Below are 22,330 nucleotides of genomic sequence, written 5' to 3'. Positions count from 1 at the left end.
AGGGGATCAGTTGTGTCCCAAAACCTGCATAGCTTAAGCCTATAAGGAAACTGCTTAGTTGAGAGAAAACAGAATAAAAGTCTTTAGAATAGAACTGTTAGAACTCTTAGAACAAGGTAGGAAAGGTAAAATTACAGACAGGCAGGTTTGTTAGGAACTCTAGGATTCAAAAGGAAAAACATGGAAAGGTGCAAAACAGCAAAGAGAATAACCCAGTACCACCACGGGTCTGTTGCAGGTAGTAGCAGTCTCCTTCCTCCCACCTTACTGATGATTCCTGGCCAGCAGGGTCTCTTCAGGTGTCATTTTGGAAGCAACGAGTGTACTGACAGTTTTTTTAAACCCTATTTATCCTCTGTGTGTGTTAATTAAGTTTGCAGTCAAGTGTACCATCTTTGCACTCTAAAATATGGAAGTGACCCTGAGACAGATGGTAAGAACACACATAACTTGTTATCTGCATTCTGTAACTCATGCTGATGTACCTAATTTTTTTTCCTTAAATTCAATCTTAGATTAGGCAAGGCAACTAATACTGTGGTACTAATCCTAATGCTAGGCACCTAATAGTGTGGGACTCCATAGAGCATCAACTTATAGCTATTTAAAATGCTAACAGTGCAAGTGATAAAGAATAAAAGTGTATCCATTTTATTCTGAAAACTGACTGCTACAAACCCATGGTGATGCTCCCAAATAAGGCAACAAGCTCTCACTTCCACAGATATTTAGAAGAGTTCATCACTGAATTGTAGGCTACTTAAAAACAAATTCCAGACAGCTATTCTCATAGAGAATTATGAGCCCAGTCCTACTGAACAAACCCTAAACCCTGAAAGATCTATTTTCCAATTCTTTATACCCACTAATAATATTACATCAGTGGCAGAGAAAGATTGGGAAAGTTGGCAATCAGAAGAAAGAAAAACAATTAATTCAGGTGAAGAACAGTTTCTAAAGGAAAAACTAAACACTGACCTCAATAGAGGGTGCTGAAGATGTTTGAAGATTGACATGTCTTTAAGGAGTCAGATCCCAAAGTGAAGGAAATTATTATGGACCTCAGAGGACCTTTCACCCCTCGCTTAAAATATGTGTTCATGAGTTCAATGAAAGATTTAAACACTGGGTGGCAGAAGAGGCCAGAGTCTCAGCAACCACACATAGGTGCACTGTGTAATTTTACCTGCACGGGAGCAGCTGAGATACCCCCATGGGGGTGGGCCATGGGACAGGGGAGAACAGCCCCAGGTGACCCACACCCCGCTGGAGGGGCAAGCTGGGGAACAGGTCACCTTAATCAGAACTAACCCATGTGCTTCAGCACCTAACAGCTGCCCTATTGCTGCTGCACTGACACTGGGGTTAAAAGCAGTTTCTGAGCTATGGTACTTTATAACCCACTTTAACAAAAACTACTAAAAAATAAGTACAGATCTATGATCACCTGTTCCCCCAACAGCGAAGGAGACCGAGCTGGAGAGAACATCTGGTTAGGCAGCAGGGGACTAGCAAGTCATCTGTTGCCCTGATGTAAAAATTGTGGCTGGAGGGACAAAACATTTTTACTCTAAACCCATTTCAAAGCACATTTGGCAGGGACGTCACTTGAAACTTCATCAAACTGAAGGAGGAAGAGAAGGCTAAATAAAAGCTGAGATTTGTCCCTCTGTAAGGCTTAGTTATGATTTTTAAAACCCAAAGTACGGACACAAAATCCAGTCTAAAAAAATAGCCCTGAAAACAAGGCCCCAGAAAGCCCCAGAGGAGATGCCAGGACACTTGCTGGCCCAAAACCACGTAACCAATTGTACTGCTGCTCTCAAGAAAGCTGTATTAATCAAAGTTAAAATGAGAGTGTAAGTCAATTTCTGACTTCTGTGCCAAATTTACCTCCTAGACTGTGCAAGAACTTAAAATTTTGGCTAAATGCTCAGGTGAAAAGGGTTACAGTATTAAAAAAAAAGTCTAAACAAACCACCATCTGCCCCTAAAAAACAAACAAAATTCAAGGCATCACATAATTTCGACGTTTTACTTCTATTCCTAAAGGCTCACAGAAATATATCAGTGTACCTATTGACATTTATAATTGGATTAGGACAGAATAGGCTCTAACAAAGTCTAAGGAGAAAACAGGAAGAGACTTAAAAATCAAAACAATACACTCAGACCTCAGTAAGTCTAGAAAGGCAGCATCATTTAGACATTCTATTTACATAGCATTTGTGGGGGGGAAAAAAGCAAACCCTTATCTTTGCTAGGTAATATCTTGTTCTCAATTATTTTTAAATTGTTTTGCCTGATTAGTATTTTGGACACATTTGCTATTTGGAGAAATGAATTTAAATCAAAACAATCAACCACTCTAGTTGTGATCCCACCTGGTCTCTGGAGTCTACAGCATCACTTTTAATGAACCTGGCAGCTGAATAGCCTTTGAATATGATTTTAGTAAGAAAAAATTGTTATAGTTAGCTTTTGCAAAATTAATTACAAGCAGAATCCTTACTTAAGATGGGAGGGTGCTTTGCAGGTGTTTTAAGAGAGCTACCTCAACCAAGAACATAGAGGCAATTGATTTACTACAAAATTAACTAGACAGTGCCAACTAGAGTACAGGCCCAGAGTTTGTGATCAAAAAAGCCATCAACTGCAATTCTCAGTCCAGCTTCGTGATTCTGGTTTTTGGGTTGGTTGCTGAAGGAGGAAAGGACTGGGGGTGGACACAGGCATAGACAGAAAGGGGTGGAGATGAAGGAGGCTAAGATTCACTGAACTGGCATTTGAGGAAGAAATCCAGATTTTAGAAAAACTCAAAAATGTGCAAAAATTATGGAAATTATGAAGGTAAAGGTTTATTTCTGTATACTGGGGTTGATTTTAAAGCACAATTTATAATATTTTTATTGTAAAGATATAAGCAGAAAATATTCTTTTACTTGTCCAGTTATCTTACCTGCAAATTCTCATTTCTATGAAATTGAGGTTTTATTCTGCTGTGACACCATGAACAGCATCATTCTAAGCTGCTGCTCACAATTTACAGCAAAGCTCCCTGTTCATACAACACTTGTATAAACATAGATAAAAACCATTAAATACAAAACACGTTTTCACCTTTTTAAGTAGTACTGCAGTGCAAAATACAAAAACCAAGTTGTCCTTTGAACAGTTTTACTGTTGCTTTTTCTTGGAGCTACTCTCCACTTATATAAAATTTACTCAAAAATAGTATTTAAAATACACCAGGCATATAATATTTTGTCAGGGATATAGATTTTTTTGTCACATTCTGTTACAGTAAGTATTCACAGTCCCCTTTGCAGACAGCTGAATAATCTTGCAAATGCTGTGAGATAAATTTACTTACATCTTGGCTTTCAAAGAAACTGTAGACAGACTAAACTGATAAAGCAATTGTTCCTTAATCTCTTTCGTGGCAGAGAATTAGTTTCTCTCAATTCCAAAGTGAATTGAGCTTTCTTTGCATTTGATGTTTAAGTACCTGTGGATTTAACAGTTCTTCCCACTACAGAAGGAAAGAGATTTAGTACAAGCACTGTACAGGACAAAAGCCTGTATTAGCTCAAGAAATTTCTCTCAGCAAGTAAGCTTTTCTGTGAACCATTCAATAGACTGTGTTTGGTGTCGTTTATTTTCAGCAAACTTTCAACACCTGACAGCAACTGGAGTCTCACAGATTTTTATACTCCCCTCTTCCAGACTAGAGCTGCTCATTCACTGGTATAGAAATTAGCAGCATGTCAATACAGTCTAAATGGAAAAAAAAAAATAACATTTGCAATGAAATGTCAGTTGTGAATGACAGTTCATTCTGACAGAACGAAAGACATTCTGAAAATGTCTTTCACAGTTTTGTTTGGGACCTGCACACGCACAAACCCATGAAAAGATCAAACTATCTTTTAATCCGGTTTGAGTAATTTAAAATAAACATGATGGTTATACATTTTAAGCCTTAAAATTTTACTATAAACACATACAAAATATTCAGCGTTTCAGATATTACGAGGAAAGAAGCTCTTAATAGTTAGAAACAGTTTACAGCTTCCTGTGCTTGAAAGGGAAGGAAAGGTTTTCACAAAAGTTTAAAAAATGAAACTGAAATTTGTTACTGGATTTCACTAGAGGGCAGAGGATGGGAAATGACGCTCAGTCATCCAGTGAAGAGACTAAATTTCTCTGGTATTGGCTATTTCCTACTCTCATCTCGCCCCCTCGCAGTTCTTTCCACTTCCCCATTCCAGCATTCAGTCTGGCATCTACTCAAGCTGCATAGGATGAAAAGTAATTACACATCAGTGTCCCTCCCCAACAAGTGAAGGTCCATATCACTGACCAAACAGACCTCAAGAGGTACTTCTTCAGTCCTGAAGAAATGCTTAGCATTGTTAAGTGCTACCTAGAGAGCAGCTTCTTGTTTCTCTCATTTATAAGTCCTTCCAAGCACTCAATACCAGCACCACTTTCTTTCCTGACAGGAAGAACCTTCCTCTGCTTGGAACAAAGAAAGGCCCATAATTGCATTCTATTTATTTTCACACTAGGGAAGTCAGTACTGCACATCAGATTATACATAGGCATCAAATGAAATAAAGTGTGCAATACTACTGTATTTATATTAAAACTTTGAGATCATCAGAAATACAATTTAGTAGAATCTGAACTTAAAAATTAAGAGGAAGTAACTGGGAAAACTATTAATCACACTAAAATACGTTTTTTATAATAACTAAAATCCCATTTCAGAAAATCCCTCTGAATTTTTCTGTTAAATTGTCCCAAACAACAATAAAGAACAGCTCATCCTATTAATACAGTGCATAAGTCACTTTTCACTCTGGTCACTTGGTTTCTTTGAAACTGAGTTACCCTGCAGGAGTTTCCATTTCGTGACTGGCCTATGCTATGACTTCTGTAATAGTGCAACATAAGCATATCCAGTTCATGACAATTCAGTAGAAATGAGGGAGAAAAATGGGGAGCACTTGCAGCACACAAAACCTAACAATTAACAGAATAACGAGAGACCAGAACTCTGCAGTTGCTGAATGATGAGCCACCACAGGAACTGCTCGAGTGTAACCTTTAAAGGGTTAAACCAGAACTCTGTAATTGATAAAAAGGTCAAACAAGGTTATCATGCATCTCAAGGGGGGGAAAAAAAATAAGAGAATTTATTATAGAATAAATGAGTGGTGCTGTACAGAATTTATTAAGGCATGCTTTAAGGAGATTGTGAAGTTGTTCAAAACTGATTGTGGAATGTTACAGGGAAGAATCATAGACAAGGAAAGGGAAGAATCAAGGTGGTTCAGGGATGAACAAACGTGTAAAAATGCAAGAAGGCTGAAACAAGCTGGCAGGCCGTGTCTGTTTCTCCTTTTAAACCACTGAAATATTCAGCATACAAGATCAATCTCCTCAGCCCCAATACCTCAGAGAATACAAAGTAAACAGTATTAAATGCTAATAATCATCTGGGTTTAATAGGCCTATTGACACACACTATATTTATACCAGGTAATTAAGTGTGCCCAAACTGGGTCTCAGACTGTCTACTAAACACGATCCCTGCTCTGTATTAACTGTTGATTGACCTCTGGAAGCTCTTTGGAAGGGAGCTAGTTGTCCTGGGGGGAAACTTTTCCTATATCTCAACAACCTGACAGTGTGACAGTACGTTTCCAGAGCTTACAAGTTTCTCTTCAGCAATTCTCATCCTTTCATTTTTATATAAAACCATAATATATTATATATAATATGGAAATACAAATCTATTTTGTAATGCACGAACAACACAATTATATGATTATGTAATATATATATTAAATATTTAAATAGACATTATTCATATAAATAATGTAAGATAAAAAATATATAATATATACCTACACCATTATGTAATACATACCATGCACATAGTGCATATTATACACATATGTAGCCATAGATGACAGAATAATGAAACCTCAATATGATCATTTAGGGTTAGATTTTACGTGTTTAGACAAGTAGAGGAATTTAACTCCACATATTGTAACTGATGAACAACTCAACTGACTTTATTTGGCAAATAGTGTAGCTTTAATAGAACTGGTAAGAAATAATAACCACTAACCCAGCTGAAGTGATGTTTTATACCTACTTTGCATAGTCAAAGAGCCTGCTATCCCAGAGCTGATGGTTTCCTCTATAGCCAGAATGGAAGAAGCAGGAATCCGTCCCATCAAACTGGTTGAGACCATCCTCCGAGTTTTTTGAGGCGTGGCTGTGCACAACATCCAGCAGAACCGTGATGCCCATGGAGTGAGCGACATCAATCATCTCCTTCAGGTCATCTGGAGTTCCGTAGCGGCTGCAGCATCAAAATGGAACATGTCATGAGCTGTGCAAATCGGGACTTACGCTGACAATGCTGAACACTCATCAGGAGAACTACATCAAAGTCAGCAGTCCTTCATCACCAGTGGTACATGGGTTACTTTTTCAGCCTCTTAAGTAGTAGCTATTACTTACAAAGTAGCATTTTAAACAATTTTTTATTATAACAATTGCATCACGCACGCAAAGTTTCGGGGAAATAGATTGTTTTATTCTTGCACTTTAATCTAATAATAAAACAAATTCAGCATAAAAACTGATATAACTTTAAACTTCTACTTAATATTGAACATGAATTCACATTTATTATCAATTTTCACCCAAGGCCTCAAACCGAAGCACAGTCTGTTACAAGCCTGGGACAAAATTTCCCACAGAACACACAGAGCCATGATTTTAATCAAGTGTATCAGGAGCAAGCAGTGTATAGTTCTGTTTGTTGGGAAAGAATGCCCTACACATCCTGTTTGCTACTGCTAAGAATTCCACAACACAAAACCCGTGCATAAAGACTGCTGAAGGTGGATTATCCAGAATATGCCATGACAGCTGAAGTTACTTATGATCTTTTTGTTTGTATCCGATACAAAGTGTTTCACAGAGCAGTTGATCACTATGCCAAATTGATTTCAGATTTAAGAGTAAGCTTGAGCAAATACCTAAGCCATTACTTTCCATTAAACACTCACTTGCAAACACACACATCCAGAGATACTGATTTCAGTGAATGGGAAGGAATGTAAAAGAACAGATGCTGAAGCACTTAAACCTACCTTGATGCTGCAAAGAAACTTGTGACCTGATAACCAAAACTGGCATAGTATGCATGTTCCATAATAGCCATCAGCTGGACACAGTTATATCCTGTAAAAAAAAAAAAAAAGAAAAAGAAATATAATAAAAAAAATATGCCTTAAGGATAATTAAAAGGATTCAACACCTGCAACATTCATCCCAGTCTTCTCCCATTTCAGCTGCCTTTGACTCCAATGATTTACAACTAAAGATTTAGTACTTTTCAAGAGGCAATTCTACCTAATAGTTTATACTTACATGATCTTCCATTACAAAAAAACCTAGTCAATTTGTCAAGTGATTTATATATAACTAAGTATATTGAAACTCCCAGATGTGTAGAAAGAAATAAGTGATATGTGAGTATTTAACTTATTTTAACTTCAGAATATTAGCTATGCCAATCTGCATGTCCTGAACTTCTGCTTCGCCTTTGACACTTGCAGTCAGGGGGTGTGGAGTTATCCACAGGCTGCACATACTGTGATAGAATCACAGAATGGTTTCTGTTGGAAGGAACCTTAAAGATCATCTAGTTCCAAATCCTCTGCCATGGGCAGGGACACCTTCTAGTAGAGCAGGTTGCTCAAACGCCTTTCCAGGGATGGGACATCCACAATTTCTCAGTGTAACCTGCTCGAGTGTCTCACAACCCTCACAGTAAAGAATTTCTTCTTAATACCAAAACTTAATATATTCTCTTTTAGTTTAAAGCCATTCCCCCTCGCCCTGTCACTGCATGAACTTCCAAGAAGTCATAGAATCATGGAATCAACAAGGTTGGAAAAGACCTTCAAGATCATGAAGTCCAACCCTTGATCCAACACCTCCATGGTTACCAGATCATGGCACTGATGCCTCATCCAGTCTCATCTTAAAAACCTCCAGTGAGGGTGAATCCACCACCTCCCTGGGCAGCCCATTCCAATGTCTGATCACTCTCTCTGTAAAGAATTTCTTCCAAATATCCAACCTAAACCTCCCCTGGCACAGCTTAAGACCGTGCCCTCTTGTCCTGCTGCTGATTGCCTGGGAGAAGAGACCGACCCCCACCTGGCTACACCCTCCTGTCAGAGTTGTAGAGAGTGATGAGGTCTCCAATTCCAGCTTTTTTCTAGGCCCTCCTCCAGTATTGGGAGGTTCTTTATAAGGTCTCCCTGAAGTCTCCTCCAGGCTGAACAAACTCAGCTCTCTTAGCCTGTGTTTCCAGGAGAGCTGATCCAACCTGATCATCTGATCTTCAAGTCCACAGTACTTGCCACACATCTTAACCAAAGCAATCTTGAATATCAGTGAGTAAGTGCCACAGGTACTGAGGTACTATTCAGGTGAGTAGTATCAACAACAGATAACTTTCAGGTTTCATTTACAGGCTGTTGAAACTCACACTACCACCACTTCTCATAGTCTGAACAAAATCTTCATTCTTTAGTTTAGACAAGATGCTGGGGGGGGTTTTATTGTTCTTGGGGTTTTTTATAGCTGTGACATTTAAAAACAGAGCTATTATTAGAAGACAGTTGGCATGAGCTCAACAATTTGTCAGATTCATTGCTGGTTTATAATTCAGGCTCATTGTACTTATTCTTATTAACAGCATTTTTATAAATAAACAGCAACACAGCATCAAATTAATCTCATTCAATTTGCTTGCTATTTATTTTGCTATTTGTCATGCACATATTTCTACCAACTAATAATCTATTACAATTCTCATATAGTAATGTCTTTAAACTCATCCTAACAAGTAAGACATTCCAAAACTGAATCTAATAGACCTTAAAAATATATTTAAAAATACTTAATTCCCGTAGTGTCTACCTAATGTAAATAAGAAGAAACACTAGCTATCATCTGTGTACCCTACCTAAATTTCATGCTCCTTTGACTTTGAGGTGAATCAGCCTTTTCATGACATTTCTGCACAAAGAGAAACTCGTAGGTAAAGCAGAATGCTTTCCTAATTTTGTAAATCCTATTAACCTCCTGGAACAACTGAAATTCCTTGGCAGTAAGGAGTCAGATACATAATACTGAATCCTAATTTACTTTTTGTTGAGGGACTCCAGACATGCAAACTCCCTCATTCCACCTGCAAGTTTAACTTTATCAAAGGGCAAAAGCCCCCATTCTGTGAAACACTGATTTAACATGTAAACCTACATAAAGACATATGGCTTATTCAGGGACTCTGATAAATAAAATAAACAAAAAAATCAAATACAAACACAGCCACCATGCACAGAGGCTTAAACTACAGGCGTCATGTTTATTTTACATCTGAGTGTAACAAAACATATTTCATCACAAAGCAGTAAGAGCCAGGAAGTTCTAATACCGTCCACTACCGATACAGTGCAAAGACACCACGGGAAAAAAATAATCCAAGAGGAATCGAGTAGAACAGTTTTGCTATGCTTCCTGAGATAATAGTGCCAGCTGTTTCATACATCCTCTCCAATACACTAGAAGTTTTTTCCTGAAGAATATTTTCCACATTTAAAGTTTTCATTGCTACTGTTCAGGGATTAAAAACAAAACAAACCAAAAAAATCTACATTGCTTATTCTGGCAAACTAAACAAAAAAACACAGGTATTTCTTGCCCTCTCTCCTTAGAATCAAGCTTTCCATTAGTAGAGCTATTTAAGAATGTAGTATTTTCCGATGACTTTCTCACAAAACCAGGTCCTTTTTCAAGTTGAAAAGCATGCTAAGAGCAAACTACCCAGCCTGATTTATCTAGGCTTTAGCAATCACATTTTGCTTCAAAACCTGTGAAACGGATTTTGGTTCACATATCCTATTTCAGTCTTGGTTCCCTCTCTGCAGATTTCACTTGTTTCTAATTTTTGCTCACCTAAGAATCTATTTTTATAGTGTGTATAATCAGAAAATGTAACAGCAAATACTTGACAGTTATCTTTTCTAATAAGAGCACATAAATCTGTTACTACTTACCGAGATCCTTTATTCTGGGTAATACATTGTGTGTGAAGTTTTTATAAGAAGCTACTTTGCCTTCTGGGGAAGCAATCCCCACGTGAGATTCATAGATTCTTAGGCTTTTTAACCTCTTGGGGGAAGGATGCTTATGCTATAAGGAAAAAAAACACAACAAAACACAAACAGTTGTCATTAGGAACAGTTTAGGAATGTTGTCACAATCATATGATTTGCACAAGATGAAAAGCAATTTAAGGTTTGTTTTGTGCTTTAAGAGCAGAAACATTTCAAAAATAATTAAGGATTTTAAAGTGTAAAGCAAATATCTCTTTCAAATTGACGTTTTTATGAACAAGAAACTGGACATTCAGAATTCTCAATTACCATGAAGCTTGTTTGAAAATAAAAGAGAAAAATAGAAAGATAAGCTTTTATTTTTCAAGCAAACGTGCTTTTTGAAGTTGTTCTGCCTTCTCCAAACTGAAATTTATAAACATTTTATTCCTAAAGAATACAGTTCCATAGCATAGAATCACCTATATTTCAATTACTTAGGACTAAAAAATAATTTAAAAATTTCAGGTCTGTAGATGAGTACACAATATTTCTGAATTGGAAGAAATATTTAAAGAATACAGAGGCAATTGAAGTTAACCACAAAACCTCTTCCTTACACTTGAAGAGTTTATATTTGACCAAGATTTCACTTTTTAAAACAAGCTCCTCGTCTGAGAAACTCTGAAAAACCACTTAGGAAAAGTAGTGCTTAAAACTTATTTCTCCCCAAAAGACATTTCTTTTCCTCCCTCTCACAATTTAGAAGAAGTTACAAGATTTTATATTCTATATGTTACCTTATTATTCAAGTGAAATTTTGAAAAGGTGGAAAAAAATTCAAAACATACGAACAGAAATTAGAGGGACAGGGAGAAGAACAAAACTTTTGGTTGAGGGGTGTTGCCTGTGTTTTACATCCACTGGGCACCTCTGTTTGTAAAGGAACCTTTTATTTTTGGAGTAAAGCCTTGTCTGCACCCAAATGTTCTTGCCTCCTTTTCACTCCAGGTCATATCAATCACTGCATTTCCAATTCCCTCTCCATTCCTTTTCCTACAGAGGACTGAGGTGCCACAAAGCGTCACAGACAGTGTAGGTCACTATGCTGATAAAAACTATGCACTTAAATAATAATCGCTGTGTATTATGTTAACTGTTTTTTAAATAAAGTATTTTCCATGTGAATAACCCTTTCTCGGTCAAGCAGATGCTTCATAATTTGAGGTGGGTGCTAAAATTTAATTCAAAGCAGAGGTAGCAGCATCTCTTCCCCAGCACACTGCATACCATTGTAAAAAAAAAAAAAAAAACACATCAAGAACTGTAATACAAAGTAACATCACTCGGACAGTCTGAACTTTCCAAATGTTCTCTGAGGGTATTTTTCATATATCAGGTAAAGAATTCTCTCCCTTATAGCGGTACGGGAGAAGTAAGAGGGCTTTCAACTCAATAAATGGATTTTCCCCAACAGGAACAAACCAGGATTTGACTGGAGCATGAGCTTTTTGACTGGAGCACTTTCAAAAGTTTTTTTTCTGACTTCATACAACATTGACTTATTATTGAGTACTGAACTTAGCATTTGCAGATAGCTAACTCTTAAATCCAGTACTGATAATTCCCTGCTTTCCTCCGTACCAGGAAGGGACATCGAGTCATGGAGCAGTTGTCAATCTTGCCTAACAAGTGGGAAACCAAGTTTAAAATAACAATTTAACAGGCAACTATTTTTTTTATATATTCTACAGAAGAATTAAAAAAGTAGCTCAAAAACATCCATCATTAAAGTCACCTGTTTCTGTCAAAGCCATGAGTAAAACCCCCTCACTCCTCAGGTAGCCACTTTAACTAGTTTGCAATGCCCCTTTTGTGAAATAACTCTTATTTTTTTCCAAATAGGGATACAAAAGATGACATGATACACGGGTTTATACACCTCCTGAAAAATAATATTTAAGCCTTACTATATATGACTGTGGTGGATTCCAGTGCACCCAATCATAATTCACTTTGTCTTCATCACGGACTACATATCTTGCCCAAGGTGAAATACGATAGAGGAGGGCGCCGTTCTGAGCACGAATCACCACCTATAAAATAACCACAACATATGCATGCAGTCACATATAACTCATATAACACCTCCTATGCAAACCATTGTGGGGAATGAAATAGTACACTACACAGAAATTTAATTTAAAGGACACACAAATACACAATGCAAGCCAAGAGAGGGAAGAACGACTCTGTTCACTGGGATGATTTGTAAAGGGATAGTAAACCAAACATGCCAGACACAGGAGTGATGTTCATGAGCAAGAGCTGAAAGGTGAGGATATATAGAAGTTTTATAGAAGCAATGGAAGAAAAAGCCTTCCCAAATGGATTACTGTTAGGTTCCCTAATTTCCCCTGTCATTGCTATTTCCTTTCCATGTTCTTATAAATTTAAATAGACATGCAGGATAATGCCATCAAGATGAGGACTGTGATTTGTTTAACTTGGCAAACAATTTAGTAAGCCAGTTCTAACATCTTCATTTCATTTTCTTTTCTATGCTCTGTGAGTCCTTACCAATATCACATAGACCAGAACCACAAATAACACGAAAGAACAGGACAGCTTTTGGGTTGAAAAGAAGAAAAAGTGAAATTTACATTGCTGAGTTGCTTCTGCTGCTTTTCAGTTTCTCTGTAATTCTTCATCATTTCAATGCTAAAACAAAGTATTATCGTTGGTTTTACTCTCCATATTTGGTTTCCTCTATTTTATAACAAGACATTTCCTTCAAAAGCTCCTAAAACTTCTCTTCACTGGAAAGAGTGACCAAACAAACCAGGAGCTCTGTTGGACTACTTTAATTTTACAAAAGGAAAGCAAAACTGAAATAATCATTAGCATGATGTTGAACCAGAACTTTGCAGAAGACATTGTGTTTGAGGAGGTGGTGAAGTTGAACAGGCCATCTCTGCTCTATTGAGCAATTAATATAACCTGTAACTTAAAAAAAATCCCCTTGGGAAAGGATGAGAGTCAGGGGAGTGGAAGGTAGTGTTGTTGACTGGCAGAGTGTTGCACGTTTAGGATGTAAGGACCACGCTGTGCTTGGTCCCCTGGCTGCAGGACAAACCTCAGAATCACCCCCCATGATAATGTTGACTCTGACACTTGTATGGCCTTGCCTTGGGCTGAAAAGCACAAAATTGTCATGAGAGAAGAACTCCTGTAGGAAGTAGAGTTGTTCTCTTGTTAAAACATTATATACACTACCTGGCACGACCAAAGGGTAGAGCTTCTCTCCAGGGACAGGATCTGCTCTACCCAGTAAGTCTGATGCCACATTACTACAGATGGCACAGCATTTGAAGGTGACTTCCTCTTATTCCATCTTATTGAAACAGTTATCCTATGAAGGCATTTGTTGTCATGCCTTTCTTCTTGAGATGCAGAATCTTGCTCCACCTCCCTCATGTCCCCTCATCCCATCCCATCTCCCCTCTCCTCTTCTCAGTGCAGAAGGAACAGCACCACTCTGGTTCTGCTTGGTATCTTGGCTGCCATTATAACAGCAACACAGAAGGGCTGCAAATTTACAATGTAAAAACGTACAGGCAAGCAAAGTCCTGGAATTCTTAATTCTGCTTTTGCTAAGAAATTGAGGACTGGGTTTTTGAAAAAATTGTCTTTTCTTTGCTCCCAATTCCTAACAGGTAGTCTGGAAGATGACAACTGTCAAAGAATTGCCTTTTCACCTCCAGCAAGTGTCTTGCATTGTTTTGATAATCTATATCCTTAACCCAACCACAGAAAAAAGTAGAATAACAATATCATAGAATAGGTCACTTGGAGGGGGCCTTTTAAAGGTCATCTAAACCAACGAGGAGGAATATATGTATATGCAGAAGGTTGATGGAAGTTGATAGAGGAAGGCAAGGAAGTAGGATTGCTGTGTCTCAGTACATACTATTATATATATTATAACTCCAATTCAAAACAGGTTTTATAAGAAGGAGTAATTGAGACTAACCACCTCATCAGAAAAAGCTGAGGAAGTTACTGAAAACACTGTACAGCTGCATGGAAAATTTCTTCTGTTAACTGTGCTAGCAAAGCTGGCCCAAAGAATATTTCTGTAAATTATATCAGCACTATGAGGATCCTCCTTGCTGATAGCATTGACAATATTCAAGTTACTCTTAAAATAATAAAACTTATCACCTCTTTCTGATAACATACCTCTGATGATGCTCTTTTTCTTTTATTATTTTATCCTGATTTACCCATCACAGAAGTAATATAATTACTGAATATAACAACCATAACTAATTACTCATGTTGGTATTCCTTTTTCTTTAATATTTTAGGACAATTTATACTTGACAGGCTTATGAGGAGTGGGCACCATTTAAGAAATACGAAGTAATTAATCTACATTCAGAACATTATTTAATTAGATGCAGTAGTGGTTTAATCCAAAAATGATCCTGGAGGGGGGGGGAAGTTTATTTATTATGATATACTAAAACCAGTCATGCACTGTCTTTAATTTAAACCACTAAGTAAAGAAAAACAGTTAAGAAAAAGAGAGATTATAAATCCATTTAAACGAGCAGCCACTTATCTCACTTTTTTTAACTCACACTTCTATAGCTGTGCCTCACATGTTAACTAACCATAGCTCTGTATCCCATCCTTCTGACGATGTATAAGAGCTTCTGCTGCTCTGTAGTCACTCAGCTCAAATTGAAAGCTCACACTTTCCCTCACTTTTGAGGCATCAGTGCATTTGATTCACCAGTTTTTAAGGAGTCATTTTGTTCAAGTACCAGCTCTGTCTCATTTCAAACATCTACAAGTTTAATGGTTGGATTTTTCAGGAACTGAGAGACTTGTAGGGACTTATGCAAGTTTCTATCAGCTTTTACAGTCAGAATTTTAATAGCTAGAACTAAAACTTTCAAGAAGCAAAGACATACATTTATTTGTCATGTATTATGATAGTAAAAATGTCAATACATGAACTGGTGGTAGAAATCTACCACTTTCTGTAAGAGTTGGGTTTACACACTTTAACAGTATTAGACTTTAGAGTCTGCTCTATTTTAAGGTTCAAAATCTAAATTTTTGGGTTTATTCATTTTAAAACTTTACTTTCAGTTCTATTTTGTGAAGATAAGAGAACTTCTATGCTTGAAGGAAAAGGATATATTTATCCAACAACAGAACCATAAAATTTACCCACACCAATATCAGAAAAAAAAAAAAAAAAGCTGTAAAAGTGTGGAAGGAGGACTTATTTTAAACAAATTTGTTGCCTTCATCACAGTGGAGGTGGTCTTAAGTATTTTTCAAATATATCCAGCCATGGTTGTAGATTAACCTCACTACAACAGTAGAAACCTCGATTTTGCTTATGTGTTGCTGTAATTTTGGAACATCATTGGCTGTGCAAAGAGAAAGCAAAGTCAAAAGGAACATCACTAGCACAGAAAAGGAATCATTACAACACTAAAGATTGAAAAGTTGAATCCTTTCAGTGTCTGCTTTACAGAAGCATAATCAACACAGTATTCTTAGACCTCTAACAAAGTGATACCTGACAAATTCAATTCTTGATTCCTGTGCTTAACACTTGCCTTAATTTTATGTGAATCTCATTTACAGAATCACTCCTAGGTTTAATTACCAAGCTCTGCACTCAATCAACTTATTCCTCTCTCCTGATACTGCAGAAGGTTGATCTATTAGCTAGAAATAGAAAGATTTCAAATAATACTTTTTAAGTTTCTTGGGACAGAAACCCCACACCATCATGCCTGGTTGACACGTGAGTAAAAAAAAAAAAACCTAAATAAAACTGCAAAAATCTGAATGGTACCCCAAAACAAAGAGCAATTCAGCCCAAGATTGACAGAAATAACACTAATGAAGACACTCCAACAGCTTTCATTCCCATATTCACTTTGGTGTTTTTTGAAACAATTACAATAAGTAAAAGTTGTACTAAAAGGAGTAATAATATGAAACATACAAAACCGAAACAGATAAAACCTCTTACTCCACTCACCCCAAACTATTATATGTGGTCCATTTTCTGCAGTGTTCAGATACAAAAAGTATCTGCTATGTATACTCTGCATGTGCTGCTATGGGTTTTCTAGGTATAAAGAATACTGAATATATCACTGCACAGCCCTTTTGACAAAGTACCTATAAGTCTATTTAATAGACACTGTATTTTTGCTCCAAATTAGTCTGAACTGAGTCAAACTCATTTCAGAAAAGTTGCAGCTTAAGGTAGCAACCACTTAGTTCATCAACACTTTAGAGCTGACTTTAATTTTCTAATTAACTCAAGAAAATGTTCTCTAAAGAACATATATAACATTAAAGATGTCTGCTAAATTGGATTCTTCAAACTAGCCTTGGGATTTATCTACTTCATTTTCAAGAGCTATGTCCTTGTTCTTTCCTTAAGATATATGAGGAGGAACATCACACCATTTGACACAAAAACTACTGTTTGTTTAAACTGTTAAAAATACAAAAACTGGTTAAAGAAAGAAATCTGTATCTCAAAAAGTGTTACATTTACAAAATGACAGATGTAAAGAACTTACCACCATCTACATTATCTTATTTTCAGACAAAGAGATATTTAAAGTAGTATTTTACTATCAAACTGCATAATAGGAAGACAACATAATGATTATTTTTTGGTGCATAGAAGGATGTCTCTTATAAGACTCAGCCTGTTCAGAACTCTATTAAAAATTCTTTCCCCAACTTGACCAGTCTCCAAGGTATCTCACCCACTAGAAATTTCTAATAAGATAATGCAGAAGATTCAAATTAGTCAGGCTGAATTTGCCTGCATCAACTCTACAAATAGCTCACCCTGAGTAGTTTTGGGGTTTTTTCCCCCCTCTCTTCTGGTAAATACATTCACATAACATGTAAAAATGCAAAATTCTTGATGAGACATTTGAAAGGCACATGATTTTGGCTCTAAAGTGAAATATAAACACAGGTAAATAAATGCTCTCCTACGAGTAAGTGTCAGAAAGACAGAATGAAAACATCCTTCAAAACTTCACATTAAAGTCATTTTGCTCTACAAGTGGTCATGGCACAGATATACTATTTATATAAGCACAACTGTAAAACAGAAAGAGTAAAAATCTTCACCTAAAGCTGCACATCTTTTGCATGCAAAGGTAAAAAAATGCATGTTTTGTGTTCATTTTGCATTATAGAGATGTTGGGTGTATTTTCAAAATTTCTATCTGAAGTGTTTAGCCCACTTGAATTTTAGCATCCAAAACCACTGCAATTAGAGCTGGATTTCATAGATGAATATGCCCAAGCTACCAAAAACATGTGTTGGTAACTTGAGATTTAAAGCATCAGTGCTACTGAAGCAATTAATTTTGGAGTAAAAAACTTTCAGATCGGAATAAAAATCCGTAGAAAAACAAATGCATGGTTAGAGTAAAAGCAAACATATAACCCACAAAGACTGGCTTTAAAGGTATGTAAAAACTAGTGTGCTTTCCAATTATCCAAATGCTGGACTGCTGAAAAACAAGACAGGACCTAAGTCTCATAAGAACATTATTATAAAGGTGACATAGTATGTCCACTCATGGAAACTCCTGAAATGGAGTTAGCCATAGGATAAAAGTAAGTATAGAGGTTATGGGTCTGTTTGGATGATCTTTAAAACTCTCAAAAGGAGTTTATTACAGTTAAGGGTAAAACATCACTCTGAGGGCAGTCCAGTGTCATAAAGAAAAAGGCAATAACACATTTGGAGCCATTCAGAAGTTGAAATGGGTTTCATTTAATGTAATGGTGCTGCCAATGCAGAACAAGCAAGATTCAGGGGTCTTGAGTTTTCTGACATTTGAGAACTCTTGGGTATCCCACTATTCTGCCTTTCTAGAACAGCACAGGTCTTACATGTCACCCCCAGTACATCTGCCAACCCCTTCTGGATGCCTCAGGGCATTTAAAGGAAAACTCTGCCCCTACAGCCAGGCAACTTTCAGCTTACTGTGGCTCAGGGAAATTTGCTGGCTATTTATAAACAGAAGCCACATGTTTTTTCTTACACTGTCTATAATGATAAAAAGTCTGGAAGTTTTGCAACACGTTTAAAAATTATTGTACAAATGTAGATAAAAAGTAAACTCGTGTAAAATGGAGCTTAATATGGCTGTGCTGTTAATGACAGACAATGTTACGCTCACAGATGAAACTGTGCAGAAACAGGCCACAAACCACTGCATTTAAACTACATTTAAAATTCAAATGTTTATGAAAAACCCTTTTTTCCTTTCGTGTTTGCCTACCTTTATCTTCTCTTCACATCGGCTCCATTGGCTACCTCAACTTCCAGTCTAAACACATGCAGATCTTCAGAACAGGGTGAGAAAATAATTCAAGTGACAGTCACACAAAAGATTGGACAATTTCTCTGCTCAGCAACCATTCCTTCAGTTGTCAGTTCCTGCATTTAAAGCAGACTTTAATTCCATACAGGAGCATTTTATTTGATTATGATGTGTGCCCTCGTAAGGTGTCTGCCTCTGTCTCCATTGACTAGAATGTAGGGTCAAACAACAGAAATAAAAAGCCATGTTGTCTTGATGATTCCTCATTTTTCAGATACCTATTTTCATTCAAAGCTATCATCTGGTGGGTGTTTTTGTGGTTGTTTGTTTGTTTTATTTTGTTTTTGTTTGTTTTTGGTTTAGTTTGGGTTTTGTTTGTTTTCAGAAAAAAGAGAATAAAGAATGTAGACATATTGCTGCTATTTGAGAAATTTGTTATATAGCAGTTTGTCATTTAAACTCGAGTTGAGGAAAGGAAAATGAGGAATTGATAACCAGATAACTGATGAATATATGCAAGCCAATAAACTGCTCTGAAACACTGTATTATTATTTCATTACTTTAATAGCTTGAAAGCAGTGGGAATGATTGTTGGTGTATGTGGCTTTTAATACAACGATGAAATTAAATCAGCCATCAAACCAACAATAGCTAATAAAATGAGAGAATGGACTCGCTTTATTATAAATATGGAAATATCAGTGACTTGTTATTTATCTAAAGGACAATAAGCTATTATTTCAGTACTTTACAATCTATAGCATTTCATTAGCTTCAGGTCTATTCATTTCTGAGACAAGATTATCAAAATACGAAAGCCACCAGAACACAGGCGGAAACATCACCTCATCTCAGTAATAAGCATCTGATCTAAAGGCAAGCTCAGCCTCAAATCTAAAATGTGGACAGGATAAGCTCTTAAGAGACTCTCTAGGAAGTTTGTTAGACGCTATCATAACATAACCCAATTTTTCTACTGCATGAAACAGTAGAAATTTAATATCACGGTATTTCCCTCCCTCGGTTGTTCTGTAAGTGCAAGGAGAAGGAAAACCACTGCTTGTACACAAAGATGGTTTTTAGCATAATGTGCACTGCAGACAAATAAAGACTACATTTTGACCTTTGCAAAAATAGGGTAAACAAGAGAAAGCACTAATGATTTACAGGAATACAAAAGAATCTGACCCCACATACTTCAGACATACTGCTGCAGTAAGAAAACCTGGTCTTAAATTTTATTTCATAAATGCTTTTCAGCTTCAAAGACAGCTCCTGCATTCTAGACCCTGATACAATCCTACTGTAAGATAATTTATTTTTTTCTTAAAATTGTTGATCCTTTTCTCGACCTCCTCAAGTTGCTACAGAAACAGAGAGTCACAGAATTGTTCAGGTTGGAAAAGATCACAAAGTCCAGCATCACTGTGTTTACCAATAAATCATGCCCCCATCTGCCATATCCACACATTTTCTAGAACACTTACAGGAATGGCAATTCCCCCATTTCCCTGGGCAGCTTGTTCCAATGCCAGACCACCCTTTCAGTGAAGAAATTTTTTTCTAATATCCAATCTACATGTCCCAAAGTTTCTTGGCTGATAGTTAGCATTAAAGAAGGTTCAGATAAAAATATAAAAGCCTGGAAAAAAATTTGGGATCCAACAGCACTGTTGAGGGCATTATTCTGTAATTGTCCCACTCCACTTGACAGATTTTTAGAGATCAGATAGAACATTTCCCTCTCTAATGGCCTCAGAAACAGAAGGCAAGGAATGAAGAAGCAAACAGCTTCTCCACTAGTGCCTCACTCTTCTTGCTGCTGCACAGCCCTTCCTAATAAAACTCAGGAGAGGCAGCAGGGAGGAGAAGCAATCAGAAGCTCTTCAACACTTCAGCTTCCCCTAGTCAGGAGTACATTTTCCTAACAGACCCTCCACCCAAACTGGTGGGGCAAGACCCATGGTAAGTGGGAGATCTTCCAGAACTCAACTTCCACTGAAAACTTTCCCATACTCTATTCCTACTGCTCCCAGTAACCAAGAAATCAAGCGTATCTGTCAAGGTGCTTGCAGTCACTGAAGTTATTTCCTATAACAGTGAATTGAGTACAAACCTTGAAATTAAGTTTTGCAAAGAATGGACAGCATGTTGCTTCTTCCAGGCTGTTCTCCTTCCTAAATTGCAAATCGGTTACACCGGAAAGAAAAAGTAATAGAACACCAGGCACATTATTCAGCATCTCCCTTTCCCCAGCTTTATTTTCTTTATCAATTTACAGTTACTGTCAAAACTAAGTCAGCTGATACAAAGCTGTCTGGTTTGTTCTTTTTCTTCCAAGCAGTTTTCTGGCAATTAAATCAGTTAAAGGAGCAAGCATTCAAATCAAATATTGAAAAAAATATTCCTTAGTTATCAGACACAAAACAGTGCTTTTCAGCTGGTTTACATGTTTAGCAAAGTTCTGCAGGTGAATCTGTGCAGTTCACAAGTCACTGGAGAGAGATTTATCTGCTGTGCAAACTATTTTTCTGTAAATATATCATGACATCAGCTTTCGTAGTCTAAACTTATTAGGGATATTAAATATTTGTTCACAATTCCCCCTTCTTTCCCCTTCCCTTCTCCCTCAGGGAAAGAAAACAAATTAAAAATAAAGTACAATCAAGATATGAAAGAGGCAAAAGCCTATCTTTGAAGCCAAGTCATGAAGTCATGCCTTGACTTTCCAAAAGAGGGAGATATAGCTCCATTTCTGATTCAAGTATTTCTATTGCAGTCAAGAACTTATGAACATGTTTACCTAGTTTACTAGATCAGATTAAAATGGAAAGCTTTTGCCCTTTTTTTCTATTTCCATGCTTCTCTTAGGAAACTGAGAAAAGTTAGTAAATACTAATTAAAAAAATACAGAAAATACTACATTGTCTGTTTGAATATAAAAGTAATTCAAAAGATGGAGCCATTAGTCCAGTATTAAATATCTATGCAAAAAGAGACAAAAACATAGGAAAAGCAAACTGTTAAAATCCAGAAAACCATAGGAGAGTTGTTAAAAATGAAAGCAACATCACAGAAACATTCCCAATTGATTTTAACAGGCACAGGTGTAGGGACAATGCTTCACTTAATCATCCAAGTACATGGGTTTATAATTGTTACCTACACAAAGGTGGCATCATTAAGTATGAGGGACAACCAGTTTATTTTTTACAAAGGAATAACACACATTTGCATAGAGGGATAGCATTCAAACTTTTCTTTCCATCTAGAATTCCAATTTTGAAAACCATTTTCCAAAATAATAATCAGTAAATCAAAGGAAAATTGGAATCTCTACAACACAGTTCAAAAAATACTTTTTCTGCCACTATGACTTAACCAGAATCAAGTTACCATAACAACAGTGGTGCAGCTCAAATACTCTTAAAATTCATATGCATGATATAAAAACATTCCTATATGTATTATTTTAGCCCCTTAATTAAGATGTTTGGGGTACAAAAGCATGGTTTGAAAAGCAACCATAATAAAGCACACTACACACAGTAAGTGTAACTTTATTAGAGTTGTTTCAAGCCAGGTCAAGTAGAAAAGAAGCTGATGAAGCACTCACTCATCCTCAACTATACACAATTTGTATAAAGGACACCACCTGCATAATGTACCTTGCAACTGGGTGCTTGTGGCATGGTGTGTTTACTTTTTGATTCTCCATTCACAGC

At 36.7% G+C, this 22,330-nt stretch overlaps 1 protein-coding gene across 1 annotated transcript in view; it reads right to left on the bottom strand.

Moving 5' to 3' along the window:
• GBE1 (1,4-alpha-glucan branching enzyme 1) overlaps nt 1-22,330 on the bottom strand; it is a gene marked incomplete at its 3' end in the record, with an annotated part of 100,054 nt that overhangs the window by 28,742 nt on the left and 48,982 nt on the right. Inside the window, exons 4-7 of the mRNA XM_027904790.1 lie at nt 12,173-12,298; nt 10,164-10,299; nt 7,182-7,272; nt 6,173-6,382 (exon numbers count right to left, since the gene is read on the bottom strand). Of these exons, the coding sequence (XP_027760591.1) occupies nt 6,173-6,382; nt 7,182-7,272; nt 10,164-10,299; nt 12,173-12,298 (563 nt within the window). The remainder of the gene's footprint in view (nt 1-6,172; nt 6,383-7,181; nt 7,273-10,163; nt 10,300-12,172; nt 12,299-22,330) is intronic.

This window comes from Empidonax traillii, unplaced genomic scaffold (genome assembly GCF_003031625.1).
Source record: "Empidonax traillii isolate 1590-97213 ecotype Southwest subspecies unplaced genomic scaffold, ASM303162v1 scaffold1092:size186866, whole genome shotgun sequence".
Lineage (NCBI taxonomy): Eukaryota > Metazoa > Chordata > Aves > Passeriformes > Tyrannidae > Empidonax > Empidonax traillii.
The sequence above is the reverse complement of the archived record's forward strand: the minus strand, read 5'-3'. Positions and strand labels throughout refer to the sequence as shown.